Here is a 16,072-nt window from a genome sequence, read left to right as displayed (position 1 = left end):
TCTCTCTCTCTCTCTCTCTCTCTCTCTCGTATTCCCTTCCTCTCCACTCTGTTAACTCATTACTTTGCTTCCCCCCCCCCATCCTTCCCAGTTTCCACTCTCTCTCTCTCTCTCTCTCTCTCCAGATAAATTTCTTTCTCCCTTCCTCCATCTTCGCTCCCTCATTTCTCCCTTCCTTCCTCCTTCCTTCCCTTCTTCTGCCAGTCCTTCCTTCTCCTCCCTTCCTCCCTCCCATCTTTCCTCCCTCCCTCGCTCCCTCCCCCCTCCTCCCCTCTATCTTTCTTTCAGATCTGTTTCTTTCTTTTCCTTTATATAACTCTGACCTTCCCTTCCTCCCTCCCTCCCTCCCTCCCTTCCTCCCTCCCTCCCTTCCTCCCTCCCTCCCCCCTCATTCCCTCTGTCCCTCCCTCACCCTTTCCTCTTCTCTCTGTCTCCCTTCTCCCTCCCTCCCTCCCCTTATTCCTCATCCATTGTCCGATTCTTATCTCCCTTCCTCCCCTCCTTCCTCTTTCCTCTCTCCCCATTCTTTTCCCCTCCCTCCTTCCCCCTCTCCCCTCCTCCCGTCATATCTTTTCATCTAATTCTTACCTCTCTCTCTCTCTCTCTCTCTCTCTCTCTCTCTCTCTCTCTTCCTTCTTTCCCTCCACCCTTCCCCCATCTTTCCCTCCATTTTTCCCCTCTTCCTTCCTCTCCCCCTCTTCCCTCTTCTTTCCCTCCTTCTCCCCCTCCCTCCCTCTTTCCCCCCGGCAAGTCACACCTTACTAATCAATAACCCGAGTGCCGCTGGTCTAGGCTGGTCTCGGGTCTGGTCTCGTGTGGTCTCTCTCTCTCTCTCTCTCTCTCTCTCTCTCTCTCTCTCTCTCTGCCACCACCCCCACACTTGGAAGAAGGGGTTAGGAGGGGAAGTGAAGGAGAGAGGGAGAGAGAGAGAGAGAGTGTGTGTGTGTGTGTGTGTGTGTGTGTGTGTGTGTGTGTGTAAGGGAGTAAGCAAGGTCCTGTCATGCTTAATAACACCTTCACTCTACCATCACCTCCACTTCCACATCAGGCAGGGTTGACAGAGAGGGATAGTGATGGCAGGGTTTGGTAGGCAGGGTGAATGTAGGGGTAGGCAGGAGGAGGTGGTTAAGTAGAAAGAAGAGGTAGGAAAGGTAGGAAGAGTGTAGTGAGGGGTAGAAAGGCAGGGAGAGGCAGGCAGGGTACGTGAGGTTAGGCAGGCGTAGATGAATATGGATGTAGGGAGGTGTAGGCAGGCAGTGGAAGTGGGGCAGAGTGAGGCAGGAGCAGGTAAGGCAGAGAAGATAGGTTGGTAGGCAAGGAGAGAGAGAGAGAGAGAGAGAGAGAGAGAGAGAGAGAGAGAGAACGGAGGCGTGAGTGACAGGGAAAGCGGAAAAAATGAAGAAGCATGCAGGAAGAGAGGGGGGGGGAAGGAAGGAAGGAAAGGAGAGGCAGGAGGAATGAGAGGGAGGCATAAGGAGGTAGAGGGAATGAGGGAGGGGAAGGGAGAAGCATAGAAATGAAGGGAGGAAAGAGGGGGAGTGAGGGATGGGAGGAGGAGTGAGTGGGAGCTGTAGACATAAAGGAGCGAGGCAGAGGAAGAAGGAAGCAGAGAGAGAGAGAGAGAGACGGGGATGGGGGACAGGAAGAAGGAGACAGAGAGAGAGGGGGGGGGACAAAGAGACAGAGAGAGAGAGACGGGGGGGGGCAAAAGCGAGGAGACAGAGAGGGGGGGGAGAGAGAGAATTATGAGGTAGAGAAAATAAAGAGTGAAGCAATTGATGGGAAAGATGTGAACGAAATCTCAGAGAGTCAGAATTAATGGAGAGAGAGAGAGAGAGAGAGAGAGAGAGAGAGAGAGAATTTTTACCCCTCCCCGTCTTTCATCTTAGGGGGTAATGACCTGTGTGAAGTGGTAGTTGTTTATGATGGTAGTTGTAGTAGTAGTGGCAGTAGTAGTAGTAGCAGCAGCAGCAGTAGTAGTAATAGTAGTAGTAGTTTTCTTTCAATGGTGGTAGTGGTATTTCTGGGGGGTTAGTTATGGTGAGTGTGGTAGAGGTGATAGTAGTAGTAGTGGTGGTAGTAGTAGTAGTAGTAGTGGTGATGGTAGTGATAATTATGACCATGGTAAGTGTGGTAGTGGCAATTGTGATAGTAGTTATAGTAATGGGTGTGGTGGTAGTGATAGGGGATAAGGATGGTGGTAGTTGTGGTAATGGTGGTAGAGGTGGTGGTGTTAATGATGGTGTGGTTAATTGTGGTAATGTTTGTTGTTGAGAGAGAGAGAGAGAGAAAGAGAGAGAGAGAGAGAGAGAGTTTGATTAGACAAGGATCATCATAACCGAGCGATAAAAAAGGACGAACGATTAAAATAAGCTTCAGGGGTGAGAGAGAGAAAGAGAGAGAGAGAGAGAGAGAGAAAGAAAGAGAGAGAGAGAGAAATAACTGGAGTAGGAAAAGGAGAAGGGATGAACATTAGTAAAGAGAGAGGTGGAAGAAAGGAGGAAGGAGAATAAAGTGAGACATGATAGAAGAGAGAGAGAGAGAGAGGAAGGAGACGTAGATAGAAGAGAGAGAGAGAGAGAGAGAGAGAGAGAAAGGAGACGTAGATAGGAGAGAGAGAGAGAGAGAGAGAGAGAGAGGGGAAGGAGACGTAGATAGAAGAGAGAGAGAGAAGGTGGAATTTCATTATGTGGTGGTATTTAGTGAAGAAGGTAAGAGGAGGGTGCTTAGTAGTGGGGCAATTACCAGCTTAGGGAGAGTCCACGAGAGACCCACCCAGATTGGAGAGAGGAGGGAGGGAAGCAGGGAGAGGGGTAGGAAGGAGGGAGGGAGAAGACGGAGGGGGGGAAGAGAGGGGGAAGGAGGGAGATGCGTAGGAAGGATGGAAGGAGAGGGAAGACGGAAGAGGGAGAGGGGGTGGGTAGGAGAGGGAGAGAGGAAGAAGAGGAGGGATGGGGAGGACGAAGGGGGGAGAGGAAGGAAGGAAGAGATGTTGGGAGAGAGGAAGTTATTTGAAAGGGAGGATAGGAGGGATGCGGATGATGGAGGGAGGGAAGGAAGGAGGGATGGGAGGTTAGGAGGGAGGAAGGAGGGATGGGAGGTTAGGAGGGAGGAAGGAGGGAAGGAAATGATTCGAGAGGAGGGAAGAGAGTCAGTGGGAAGAGGGAGAAAGAAAATTAAGAAGGAAGATGAAAAAATGGAAGGAAGGAATATGGAAGGAGAGAGAGAAAGAATGGTTAGGGAGGAAGGGAAGGAGGGGTGGGAAGGAGGGAGGGGAAGGAGGGGTATTGAGGGAGAGGTGCAAGTGGGGGTAGAGTGAGAAGTGGCCCACGCAAATTGGAGGAGGAGAAAGAAGAGAATATGGAGGGAGAGGAGGAGGGGAAGTGTGGAGGAAGAGGAGAGGAGATGGGTAAGGAGATCGACAGGGAGAAAGGGAGGAAGTGGAGGGAAAGAGAGTGAGGGGAGATGGGGGAAAAGGAGCGAGGGGAGGCTAGGAAGAAAGTAGAAATGTAGATGAGGAAGAAAGAGTAGGGAAGAAGGAAGAAAGAGAAGCAGAGGGAGAAGAGAGATGAAGGAAGGAAGGGAGAGAGCGAGGAAGAGAAGAGGAGAGACGAAAAAGGGAGTGGTAAAAAGGTGGAGAGAGAGAGAGAGAGAGAGAGAGAGAGAGAGAGAGAGAGAGAGAGAGAGAGATTAAAACTGAAGAATAGAAGAGTGGGGGAGATAAGAAGATTGCCGTGAGATTAAGACCCCTTGAGAGAGTGAGTCTAAGCGTTATATTTATTGCCATGGTCACCTTCATATGCATCTTTACACTCTTAGACGGGGAGTGATTGGAGCCGGGGATTGGGGATAGGGATTAGGGGATTGGGGATAGGGATTAGGGGATTGGGGATAGGGATTAGTGGATTGGGGATAGGGATTAGGGGATTGGGAATATGCTTGCCTGTTAAGGGATTTGGGGGAGGATTTGATTGTTTTAGTGTTAGGGTGGCGCTGTTAGGGTGTGTGTGTGTGTGTGTGTGTGTGTGTGTGTGTGTGTGTGTGTGTGTGTGTGTGTGAGAGAGAGAGAGAGACTGAGAGAGAGAGAGAGAGAGAGAGAGAGGATTAGAAATGATAAAGGAGTAGGCTGTAAAGGTGAACAAACAGCAGCATTTACACCTTCAACATCAACATTTACACCTTCAGCATTTACACTCACAACATTTACACCTTCAGCATTTACACCTTCAGCATTTACACTCACAACATTTACACCTTCAGCATATACACCTTCAGCATTTACACCTTCAACATTTACACCTTCAGCATTTACACCTTCAACAAACCTTCAGCATTTACACCTTCAGCATTTACACCTTCCCTGTGTTGTAGTGAGAAGAAGGTCAGGAGTGTGATTTTTCTTTCATTCTTTTGCGTAATCCTAATGAAAAGTTCTGCTCTTTCACTGTTGGGAGTAATTATTTATCTGTAAAGTTGTGTAATTTCATCCATGTCCCTGTGATATTTATTTATTTATTATTATTATTATTATCATCAGTGTACCTGTGATTACCTCGTATTAATTAATTAATTAATTTATTTGTTTATTAGTGTGCTTAATATTTACGATGGTGGAGTGCAATTTCATCTATGCCTCTATGATTATTTATTGATTATCATCAGTGTACCTATGATTACCTCTTATTTATTTATTTATTCATTTATTAGTATGCTTAATATTTACGATGGTGGAATTTCTGATCTAAAATTTTTCACTCCTTCTCCAGCGGTACCACTGTGGGAGGACCTGGGTGTGTCAGGCCCTCTGCTGGTGACCATCGTGGCGTCTGTGGCGTTCCTGTGCTGTGCCTGTGGTGTGGGTGTGGTGGTGTGCATATACCGCCGCAACAGAGCCCTGCGTCAGCCACACCTTCAGCAGCACCCGGCCATACCTAGTGAGTTTAGAGGTGTGTGTGTGTGTGTGTGTGTGTGTGTGTGTGTGTGTGTGTGTGTGTGTGTGTGTGTGTGTGTGTTTATCTTCCTTTATCTTTCTTGTGGTGTAGTTAAGTATGCAATGGTATTAGTAGTGTAGCCGTGTTCATTTCTGGTATGGCTGTGTATTTAGGTATTGTATAAGTGTAAAAGTGTATCTATGTGTACTTCAGTCGTGAGGTGGGGGGGTTTGTGTGTGTGTGTGTGTGTGTGTGTGTGTGTGTGTGTGTGTGTGTGTGTGTGATGAAGTTTGGCTCTGTGTATTCCTTGTGGTGTGTACTTCTGTGGTGTGGGTGTGGTGGTGTGCATATACCCCTACACCAGAGCACTACACCTGCCACACCCCCAGCAGTAGCCAGAAATACCTAGTGAATTAAGGAAGAGGCAGAGTGAAAGTTTTTATTACTGTTCTTGAGGTATGGCTTTGATATTACGGTATTATATATGTGGGGGGGAGGGTGTGTGGATATACGGCTGCTACAGAGAGAGAGAGAGAGAGAGAGAGAGAGAGAGAGAGAGATGATAGGCAGGACACAATTCTGGCAGAGGAGTGTCATCTTCTATTGGATGTGGCTGTTCAGTTCTTCCTTGAGGCGTAATCTGATATTTGGTTGTAGTAGTAGTAGTAATAGTAGTAGTAGCAGCAGCAGTAGTAGTAGTAGTAATAGTAGAATAATAACTACAGTGTCTCTATGGCAAGGAATATAAAGGTGAAATTACAGTAAATAAATAATGACTAATCCATCCATCCATCCATCCATAATAACTACGAAATATCTCTGTGGCAACGGATATGAAGGTGAAATACGCTACATATGTAATGAATAAAAACTACAGTGTCTCCATGGCAACGAATGCGAAGGCGAAATAAGCTAAATAAATCACGAAAACTTACTACGAAGCCTGCCCATGCCTCGAGAATACGCATGTAGCAATATATTACCAGCAGTGCAGCGGAGACAGCAGCTGTAGCGAATGTGGGATGGTAATAGAGACAAGGCTGTATTGTACGTGGGATTTATGGAAGGGGATAGGGATGGGGGGATGGGTGAGGGAGAGAAGTTGAGATGGTGGGGTGTTGGGCACTGATTGGAGGATGGGTGGGGTACAGGAGTTGAAGCGAGAGGGTGTTGGGCACTGGTGGGTGGATAGGGGTGAGGGAGAATGGGTGGGGGAGTGGAGGGGTTAAAGTGGGAAGGGGCATGTTGAGTACTGGCTGGGTGGATAGAGGTGAGGGAGGATGGATGGGGGAGAGGAATTGAGGTTAGTGGATGTTGGGTAATGGCTGGGTGAATAGGATTGGGGAGATGGGTGGGAGAGAGGAATTGTGGGGGGCATGGGTGGGGGAGAGGAGAGGAGGTGAGAGGGAGATGCTGGGTACTGGCTGGGTGGATAGGTGTAGGGGGAATGGGTGAGGGAGGGAAGTTGAGGTGAGGGGGTGGGTGGGAGTACAGTTGTTGAGGGTGGTAGTGAATGAGTGGGGGAGTAATGATGGTAGAGGTGAGGGGGTGTGGTAGAGTGGTGGGTGGCACTTGGGGTGGGGATGATGGATGAGGGGAGGAGGATTGGGGAGGGATAGGCTGTGGTCGAGTGTTTGGTTGGGGGAAGGGAGGTAGGGAGATAATGAAGGTGGAGTGAGGTAGGCAGGGGGTGATGGGGGAGAGAGAGAGGAATTTGGAATATTTAGGAGGGTGGGGGAGTAAGATGGATCAAGAAGATGGGTTTGAAAATGGGAGAGTGAGAGAGAGAGAGAGAGAGAGAGAGAGAGAGAGAGAGAGAGAGAGAGAGAGATAACCCCAACCCACCTATCGCAAACCTAAAGAATAATTGGCAAGAGAAAGAATGCGACTTGGTATCAGAGAAACGGAAAGAACGCGACTGAATCCTCGCAGCCTGTAAATTAAATTCTTCGAAATATGTTTTAGGGGATGAGTCTTCCTTTTAGTGGGAATTAAGGGAGAAAATGGCGTGAGGCGAACGAGAAGAGGAAAACAAAAATGAATGTGTAAAAGTGACCGTTAATGAAAAATACCTTAAAAGAAAGTGGGATGTTCAACCAGGGCGAAGAAATGCCTTTTTTTTTTCTCTCTCTCTCTCTATACCCTGTTCACTTTAAGTAGGCGTTAGATTGCCGTCCGTCCATCTTGAATTCTGAGCCATAACAAAAGCTTAACGCTAGAATGTAGTGCTAATCACGAAGAAGTGCTATGGAAAAGATGTAGAGCTGTAGTGTTGCCGTGTTTTGCCAGAGATCCGCGAGAAAGGCTACGAAAGGACGAAAACCTGTGCCTAGTTAAAATGAATGAGCTATAGATAAATTGCCCAGAATATAGGAAGAATGAAATGTAAAATGACGTTCTCGGGCTGAACAAATTTTCGAGCGCCGTAAAAATATAGCAAAGGGAAATGAAAGCTGTAAGGAGAGAAAATGAAAGGTGTGAAAGAGAGCTGATGAAAAGTGCCAGTTTCCATCCTCCCTTAGAGAGAGAGAGAGAGAGAGAGAGATGACCCTATGAAAAGAGCAAAAGAATTCCGCAGAACGCCGGATAAAAGTGGAAGAGGTCAGAAAAATTGTCACCCCATTCTCACACTTGAAAATAATTACGAGGAGAGAGAGAAAGAGAAAAGGGGGGGGGGTACATTTCTGCTAATACCTGACGATTTTAATTTAGCGTGGAGGGCGTTGGAACATTATTTATTTCCGTTTTTATTATCTCAATACGACACCTTACTAATTAATTTATTTTATTCCATTTATTCATTTATTTTCATTACATAGTTGCCACCACTCATCTTTTTTCAACATGGAAAACGTTCGCGGATTTATTATTTCTCTCTCTCTCTCTCTCTCTCTCTCTCCACTGAAAAATTACCGAGGGAGAATACGGTCAATTTTAATGCATGAGAGACGCTGGCTTGGTGCTGCGAGAAGGAGGTTGATTCCCAGGTCTCTCTCACTAAACCACTTCACTACGAGGATAGTGCTGGAGAGGGACGCCTTCTTGTGGTGGCACCTGCATGAGCAGACGGTGGAGCTGCCTGGTCATACAAGCGCCTCTCAACCCCGTCCCTATCCCCTAAATGGAAGATAGTTGGCTGAAGGAGGAGCAGTTTCTGCCTGCAGTTCACCTGGTTCACACCCAGATAAGCCTGGGATTGCAGTTACTACTACTACTACTACTGCTGCTACTACTACTACTGCTGCTACTACTACTACTGCTACTACTACTACTACTACTACTACCACCACTGCCACTACTAATACTGCTGTTCTACTACTACTACCACCACCACCACCAACAACCCCCACCACCACCGCTGCAACTACTACTGCTACCTCCCTTTATTCCCTGCATACTTCCACCCAATGGCATCAGTTACTATCTCTCAATCCCTCTGCAGGAAAATAATTACTGGGGGAGGCGAAGGAGGCAGTCATTTATAATGCACAGGAGGGTGGCGCATTCCTGGCTGCTTCTGAGGGAGGAGGGGAGAGGAGACGAGTCCAATGCCTCTCTCATTAACACCATCAGTTCGAGGACTTTTTTTTAGCTCATTTAATCCGATGATGCAATTTTTTTTTTTTTTTTTTTTTTTTTTTTTTTGTCTCACTATCTTCTGATGATTTAATTTGGCACTGGAGAAATTTCGAACAGGGGAGAGGGTTAGATATATAGTTAACATCTTCACTACTAGCGGTCTGAGCTGAGTTGCATGGGATGGTCTGGTGGTAGCAAGAAAAAATGATATATGTCATCGGACTGAAGGGGTCAACTTCAGCCGTCACCACCCGATTTTATTAACGGTTCTTGACTACGCCTTCCTGTAATTGGTTTTAACATGGGATTTTTTTTTTTTTTTTTTTTTTTTTTTTTTTCATGCCATCTCCTGACGATTTTATTTAGCTTAAGCAGTACATGTTAAATTGAAGGGGTTATTTATAGCCATAACTAAGCCATTTAATACAGTACAGGAGGAATGCTAGAGAGGGACACCTTCACGTGGTGGCACCAATATGACCAGGTGAATTCACTACCTGGTCATACAAACAGCCGTCATCTCACTCCCTGTCTCCCCAAAAGAGATGGTTGTCTGCAGAAGGATAACTTCAGCCTGCAGTCCACTGGATACACATTCAGATGAGCCTTGGGTAGGAACTGCTAACTACTACTGTTACAAAAGGCCTAACTTAAGTTTAACAAAATCGTCTGGTAGCAGCAAACGGACACATCATAGAGAACAAAAATACACGTAGATATCTGACTACCCAGTCTACTAGGTTTACATTTCAGATGAACGTGGGGTTCCAGCCAGTACTACTCATATGTTATTTGCCCTTAGTTTCTTCAAATGGGCATTCCATACAGAAACAGAAAAAGGCCTAAATGTATGCCTATCACACCTCCTCCCACTTACCTTCTAGTAAATATAAATCCTCCTTTTACTCGTACTACCTGTTATCTACCCTCAGTCACCTCAAGCGGGCACCACTACCCCGCAGGCCCGATGATGGACGCCGGAGGCAACTTTGGCACTAATGGCACCTTCGGCACTGTCATGGTCGAGAAGCCTCCCCCGTACCCAGGTGGACCCCAGCACACCTCAGTCATCCCTCCAGGTATGTATTTTGTATGTGTGTGTGTGTGTGTGTGTGTGTGTGTGTGTGTGTGTGTGTGTGTGTTTTATTTTTTCTTACTTTTTACTTATGTTATTCTGCAGTCTCATCTCTCCAGGTTTATCTCTATTTTTTTTATTGGTCATTTCTTCTCTTTCCCCCTCTCTGTACCTCTCTCTCTTTTCTCTGTGTTCTTCATATCTTCCCCTTTTATTTTTTTGCCTTATAGTGTTATTCATTTCATTTATTTTTGTTTTTTGTTTTTATATCCTTTTCTCTTCTCCTCTTTCAGCATTATTTCTTAGTGTTATTTTTATCTTTGTTTCTACTTTCATTTTTTTTTTTTAATTTCTCCATCTCACCTTTCACTTTACTATCATTTCTTTTTCTTAACTTTTGTATTTGTTCTTCTTTTTCCTCTTTATTTCCATTTCATTCCATTGCAGTTAATGTCTTTGTTTTTTCTAAATCTCTTTATTCATACATCTTTTCTCTATATTTTACAGCACACTTCAGTCATCCCTTTGTATATATGGGTGCATTACATTCTTTTTATTATTAAATTTACTATTATTATTATTATTATTATTATTATTATTATTATTATTATTATTCACCCACCACACCCCAGTCATTTCCTCAGGTAGGTTGGAGGTTGTGATTCTCTCTCTCTCTCTCTCACCTTTTATTTCATTTCTTCCTTTCCTACCTACTTTGTTTTCTCATCATGTATATTTTTCTCAGCAGAATACCTCAGTCAGCCCTTACTCTCTTCACTGTTTATCTCTTCCAGTTCTCTGTTTCCTTCAGTCTGTCCTTAATTTCTTTCAGCTACTTTTTTATTTACTTTTCCATTTGTTTGTTCCATCTTTTTGTACTTGCTGATCTTTTGCCCCTATTTCTAGTGCTGACTCATATTTCTCCATCCATCCCCAATTTCTTTTATCTCTCATTATATTACCATCTCATATCCCATCCTTTAGTATAACAGCAGTTTGCTTCTATTTTTAGTACTGACACATGCAACTCCAGGCCTTATCTTTGTTATCAGAATTTCTTTCAGTTTACTTTGCAGTACATATTCTGCTTTAATACACATTCCTGCAGTTATGAAAAAGAAAAAATAGTGTCCCAAGCTCACAAAATTATTCCCCCAACCACACACTACAAGCAGTTCTAAGTGTATGGTATGTACCATACAGCTGGGAATGTAAATTGTGGAAACTGTCAGATCTGCTCTCTAGGTAGCAAGGGAATTTTATTTTATTTATTTTTTTTTCCCATTAGCATGAGAATTTGGTAGATTTTATTCATGCCATATATTCAGCTCATGAGAAACGTTTCTAACTGGAGGAGTTAAAATAGCCTTCATTAATGCTTTCAGTTAGGGATCTTCGTTAAGTAAACTGAACAGAAGAGTCTTACAGCAGCAAAAATAAAATAAAGATGATGTGCTGTGGCAGAAGGAGGTAATAGTAGAAGCAGTAGTAATAGCAGTACTGTTGTTGCAGCACCAGGTTCATCTGAAATGTTTACGTGAAGGACTGCAAGCTGAAGTAGTTCCTCTAGCATTCCACCATCCTTCTTTGGGGGGATAGGGAGGCAGTTAGAGGATGTTTGCATGGCTGGACAGCAGAGTATACTGGTTATGTTGATGCTGTCCCTGCAACACACATGATTGGAAAGCTTGGTATACAGGCCACCCAGTGTACCACTAAAGCAGTTCCCTCCCACAAAGTATAAAATGTGTCATTCCTGAGGTATAGCATTACATTGTCATACTAGTAAGCCTCTTCTGCTCGACTGTTTTATTCAGATCAAACTCTTTAGCTTGAATACGTCTTTTTAATTCCCAGTTCCCAGGCTGTATGTATTAGAAATAATCTTAGTAGCCCATTCACCTTTAATATGCCATTTTATATTTTATTCTAGATATTACAAGACAGTTTTACTCAGCTTATGTTTTTCAGCTTTGGTAAGATATGTTTTAGTTAAACCCTTTTCAGCTTAGGTAAGATGTCCCCATTAAGTAGCAGCCGAGATAAATCCCATCATATTTATGTACAGTAATTACACCTCCAGAATACATAGCTTCCATCACCCTTTCCATCCGCTTGATTTATACGCAGCTTAACTAAATAATGCTTTTTTGCTTTTCATCCCCAGTCAACCCTGTTCCATCTGCTGCAGGTAAAGTTTATTTCCCTTTCCATTGCACCCTCCACATCCAGCATGTTTCTTTCCCCATCCCATGATCCTTACTTTTCCCCTCATCAACAAAGCTGTCCATGTGTGGGATTTTCAAACGTATTTATGATGAACCCCCTCCCATAAGTCAGATTTTGATTTGTCTGAAGAACAAGAGGCATGGGATGTGTCGAAGGTGCTGAAGAGGAAGGCCTTCAGCTGGTGGGTCTGATTTAATTAGGCAGCTCCACTCCCTGGTTATACAAATACCCCTCAATAGCTTCCCTTTCCCAGACAGGGGGATAGAGGTCTGCAGGAGGGCAACTTAAGCCTGTAGTCTACTGGGTTCATATTCATATAAATGTGGAGTTGCAGCCACTACTGCTGTTCCTTCCTTGTCTTTCAGCAAAAACTGAAAACATTTCATGATTATTTCTTTGTCATTACCAAGACTTCTTTTTGGATGAGGAATAAGAGACATTGTAAAACTTTGAAGTTTTCTTTCCTTGTTTTTCCTACAGGAACAAATTAGAATATGAGAGAGTAGTGACTGTAAATTTATTAGTGAGTCTGGCATCATGCCATCACTGAATAATGACAGATGCCTTCAGCATTGTGTAATCATCTACTTAGCTAAATTCTATCCACTTTGACCTGGCCTAAGATTGTTATTTTTCCATCTTGAATGCTTAGCTGTAACAAGACATTAGTGCTAAAATATAGTAATCATGAAGATGTGTTATGAATAAGGTGTAGACCCCAAGCATAGTCTTACTTTATCATCAAGCTGTAACAAATTTAACATTAGAATTTGATGCTAGGCATGAAGAAGTGCTGTGGAGAGGATGTAGAAATAAAATATTGTTGTATTCTACTATGGTGTTAAGATTTGACAGATAATGTGCAAAACATGAAAATCTCCCAAGGTAAGGTGGACAAACTATAATGGTCTCTGCTTCTTCAGACTTTTCAGTATTTTGGGAACACTCTAGATACACTCTTGACCCTTTCTTATGAACTCAGTCCTCTGAAAACTCTCACAAGCACTGCCTGTGGTCAGTGCAAAAGAATCTGTGAGAACACATCATCCATACAACAATAACTAGAGGTAGCCAGTGCTGGGCTGTTAGCATAGTAGTAAAAAAAAAAAAAAAAAAAAAAAAAAAAAAAAAAAAACTTTATAGAGGTTACTGACAGCAGTGGCTTTCACTCAAAAACAGCAGTAATTCCAGCATCCTTATGACTGTGTGCAGCATCTTCCCATTAGAATAAAACAGAAAGCAAACAACTATGGTATGCATACAGTACAGAATAGTGTATCTTTAAAATATCCTCCCACCACCGTCTAATGCCCCATGGCATGAACACATAGCCACCACGGCTCCACTAAACAGTGGCCTTCATGAACCTCCTCCGGATTAGTCTAAATATCCAACCCAGAGATAGTTCCTCACAGAGAGATTTGAGTACCCTTAATGAGACAGCAACTTGCCCATCTTATTATATCATTCCTGTGCTTCAGAAGTAATACAATACCTGTATACAACTAGTACACAGTCCACTTTGCCCATGCTATAATGCTGCCTCTCACATCACAGTATACTCGTCACATACACCTCACCTTCACAATACTGACACATCTGCAGTATATTGCTAGCAAAACATCATCATGGGCACTCGACTGAAGTGGCTGTATTGTTGCAGTCCATCGGATTTGTGTCCAGAAGAGCCAGGAGCCACAGAAATAACAACAACAATAACACCAATCCTTCCATTGAAATTTCATCTTTCACTTCAGGAATTAATTAATGCATCTGTAATATATTGGTGTCTACTGCTGAAGTACTGTAATTAATTTACATACTTTAAAATAGTTCAAAATATTTCTCACCAGTAGTTTGATATGGCTATTTCCCCTTCTATTGCTGGTCAAGATTGGCCAGTGTACAGACGTACTGTATTATATTCTTTTCACTTTGGCTTGGACTAAACTTGCAATCCCATTACACGTACCATGAATGCTGAACTGCAACAAGAAATTAGCACTAGAATATAGTGCTAGTCATAGAGAAGTGCTGCTGAAATGATGTAAAGCTCCCAGAGGGGGGTGGCAACAAACTAATCACCTACATGTCACCCAGTCTTCTACTATCAGACAGCAGTCACTTTAACTCACGCTACTGTTCCCTCATTTATATACCTCTTCATCACATCCCTACACCATATCCTCACTATCCCTTTCCTTCTGTTTCCCTCCATATCACCCACATTCTCTTAGTCAGTCTTTTATATTTCGTTTTCTCTACATTGCCAATCATCTCAGAGTACTTCTAACACCTTACAGCATACCCACATCAACATCATAATGTTCTGTAACTTCCCTTATTTGTCTGTCTGTCTCTCCCTGTAATTCCACAAACATTCTTCTCAGCTGACTGCATTTCTCTCACTCTTGTGTCCTTCATTTTATTGAAATATTCAAATCATAATTATAGTATAGTGTTATTAGGTAGCATTATGATACGAAATTGATACCAGATACTTTCCAAGTTTTGTGCTGTGAAGGGAGTCTTGTGGCAAACATATAACTGTTTTTCATGATAATAATTAGTTTTTTGATAGTTACTGTGCTTTTGATAATTGATTCAGCACAGTAAAAGTATTCATGGCAAGGTTTCTCTAAATATTTTTTTAATGACACTTCATATATATTATTACAATTGGTAGGGAACCCCTGTAAATGTAAACGATAACTCGGTCATGCATACATTATTCTTCCCACCTTGTGTTCCCATATTTAATGTTGTTTATGTCCAGTAGTTATCTTACCACACATTTTTTTTTCATGAGTCCAGGCTACATCCAGTCATTGTTCTTAGAGACATTGCAGTTCTCATATTTCCTCATCTACAAATTGACCACCTTTTCAACTCAGGCTACAGTACAGGCACTTCTTGCCCTACACTCCAAAGTTTTCCACACCTGAAACCATGTGTGAAGCATCAGGTGGAGGTGGGTTACTTTTTCAGTGATAGAAAGCAGTGTTTCTTAACTGTATGGATCATTTACCCATTAGGAACCCAGAAAACATGTCTATCCATCTTTGTTGGCAAATGGTATTTTTCTAACATTGTCACAGTCAGTATCCTCTGTCACCCAGCATTTAGTATCATTAGCATAATTTAGCCCCCAGTTAACTCACATATGCCCCTAACTACTGAAACTTACCCCACATTACCTAAGCCTACCAATATCTTATCTAAACCTGTCCCACACTACGTAAACCTCCCCTATACTCCTTAAACTTACCTCACACTACTTGGACCTGCCCCACACTACTTGAACCTCCCCCACACTACTTGAACCTGCCCACACTACTTGACCCTATCCCACACTATTTGAACCTGCCCCACACTACTTGACCCTACCCCACACTACTTGACCCTACCTCACACTATTTGAACTTGCCCCACACTACTTGAGCCTGCCCACACTACTTGACCCTACCCCACACTACTTGACCCTACTGCACACCACTAGAATCTGCCCCACATCACTTGAACCTGTCCCATTCTACTTGAGCCTACTCCACAGTACCTGAACCTGCCCCACGTACTTGAACTATCCCACACTACTCGAACCTCTCCACACCTTCGCTAAACCTGCCCCACACAATATGCTGAAGGACATCGTCTTTATTTTTGAAGAAAAAATGTGAAATTTTCTAATATTCTGAGAAAATTTCAGGAAGTTCTGGCATCCTCCCTCAGTCTCTGTGTGAAGTATTATAATCATCAGAAATATATATGTGTTTTAAAATTGCATTTCTGTGCACCCATATCGAGCACTGAAGTGTGAACCTTTATAAGTTAATCATCTTTTTTAATGTTCCTCCTAAACTGTTAGGGCTAGGAGATTGTAATTTACTTCAGTCATTGACCTGTATGAGGCATTGCCTGTACATAAGTTTCATCAGCTTTGGGTCATTAGATTTTTATTTAGAGATTTTTTGTCAAAATTTCTAAATTATCAATAAAATTTGACATGCTATGTGGAATCAACACTAGAAAGCCCATAAAGTCATTGGGATATTTGTATAATGATATGTGTGGTGTACAGAGCTTGCCAGTCATCAGTGAAATTGGTAAAACAGAAAACTTAAATTTTCATTGAAATTAAAAAAGAATTACTGATATTCATATAATGCAAATATTATAAAATGTATATCCCAGTAATGGGAGGGGACCAAGTACCAACAAAACTCATAAGTTAGATCATATGCAATCATAAAAAAAAAAA

The 16,072-nt window shown here is 43.1% G+C and overlaps 1 protein-coding gene across 5 annotated transcripts in view; it reads left to right on the top strand.

The window, feature by feature from the left end:
- loaf (low-density lipoprotein receptor domain containing lost and found) overlaps positions 1–16,072 on the top strand; it is a 104,928-nt gene that overhangs the window by 75,230 nt on the left and 13,626 nt on the right. For 2 of the 5 annotated variants that reach the window (XM_080274711.1, XM_080274712.1), the window contains exons 5-7: positions 4,767–4,934; positions 9,443–9,589; positions 11,753–11,776. In XM_080274711.1, coding sequence (XP_080130837.1) covers positions 4,767–4,934; positions 9,443–9,589; positions 11,753–11,776 — 339 coding nt within the window. The remainder of the gene's footprint in view (positions 1–4,766; positions 4,935–9,442; positions 9,590–11,752; positions 11,777–16,072) is intronic. The other 3 variants (XM_080274713.1, XM_080274714.1, XM_080274715.1) reach the window with 2 other exon arrangements.

The sequence above is a fragment of the Coenobita brevimanus genome, chromosome 59 (assembly GCF_032717465.1).
Source record: "Coenobita brevimanus isolate Jiangsu-jjx chromosome 59, ASM3271746v2, whole genome shotgun sequence".
In the NCBI taxonomy this organism is placed as follows: domain Eukaryota; kingdom Metazoa; phylum Arthropoda; class Malacostraca; order Decapoda; family Coenobitidae; genus Coenobita; species Coenobita brevimanus.
Note: the sequence above shows the minus strand (reverse complement) of the source record. Positions and strands in the feature narration are given on the sequence as shown.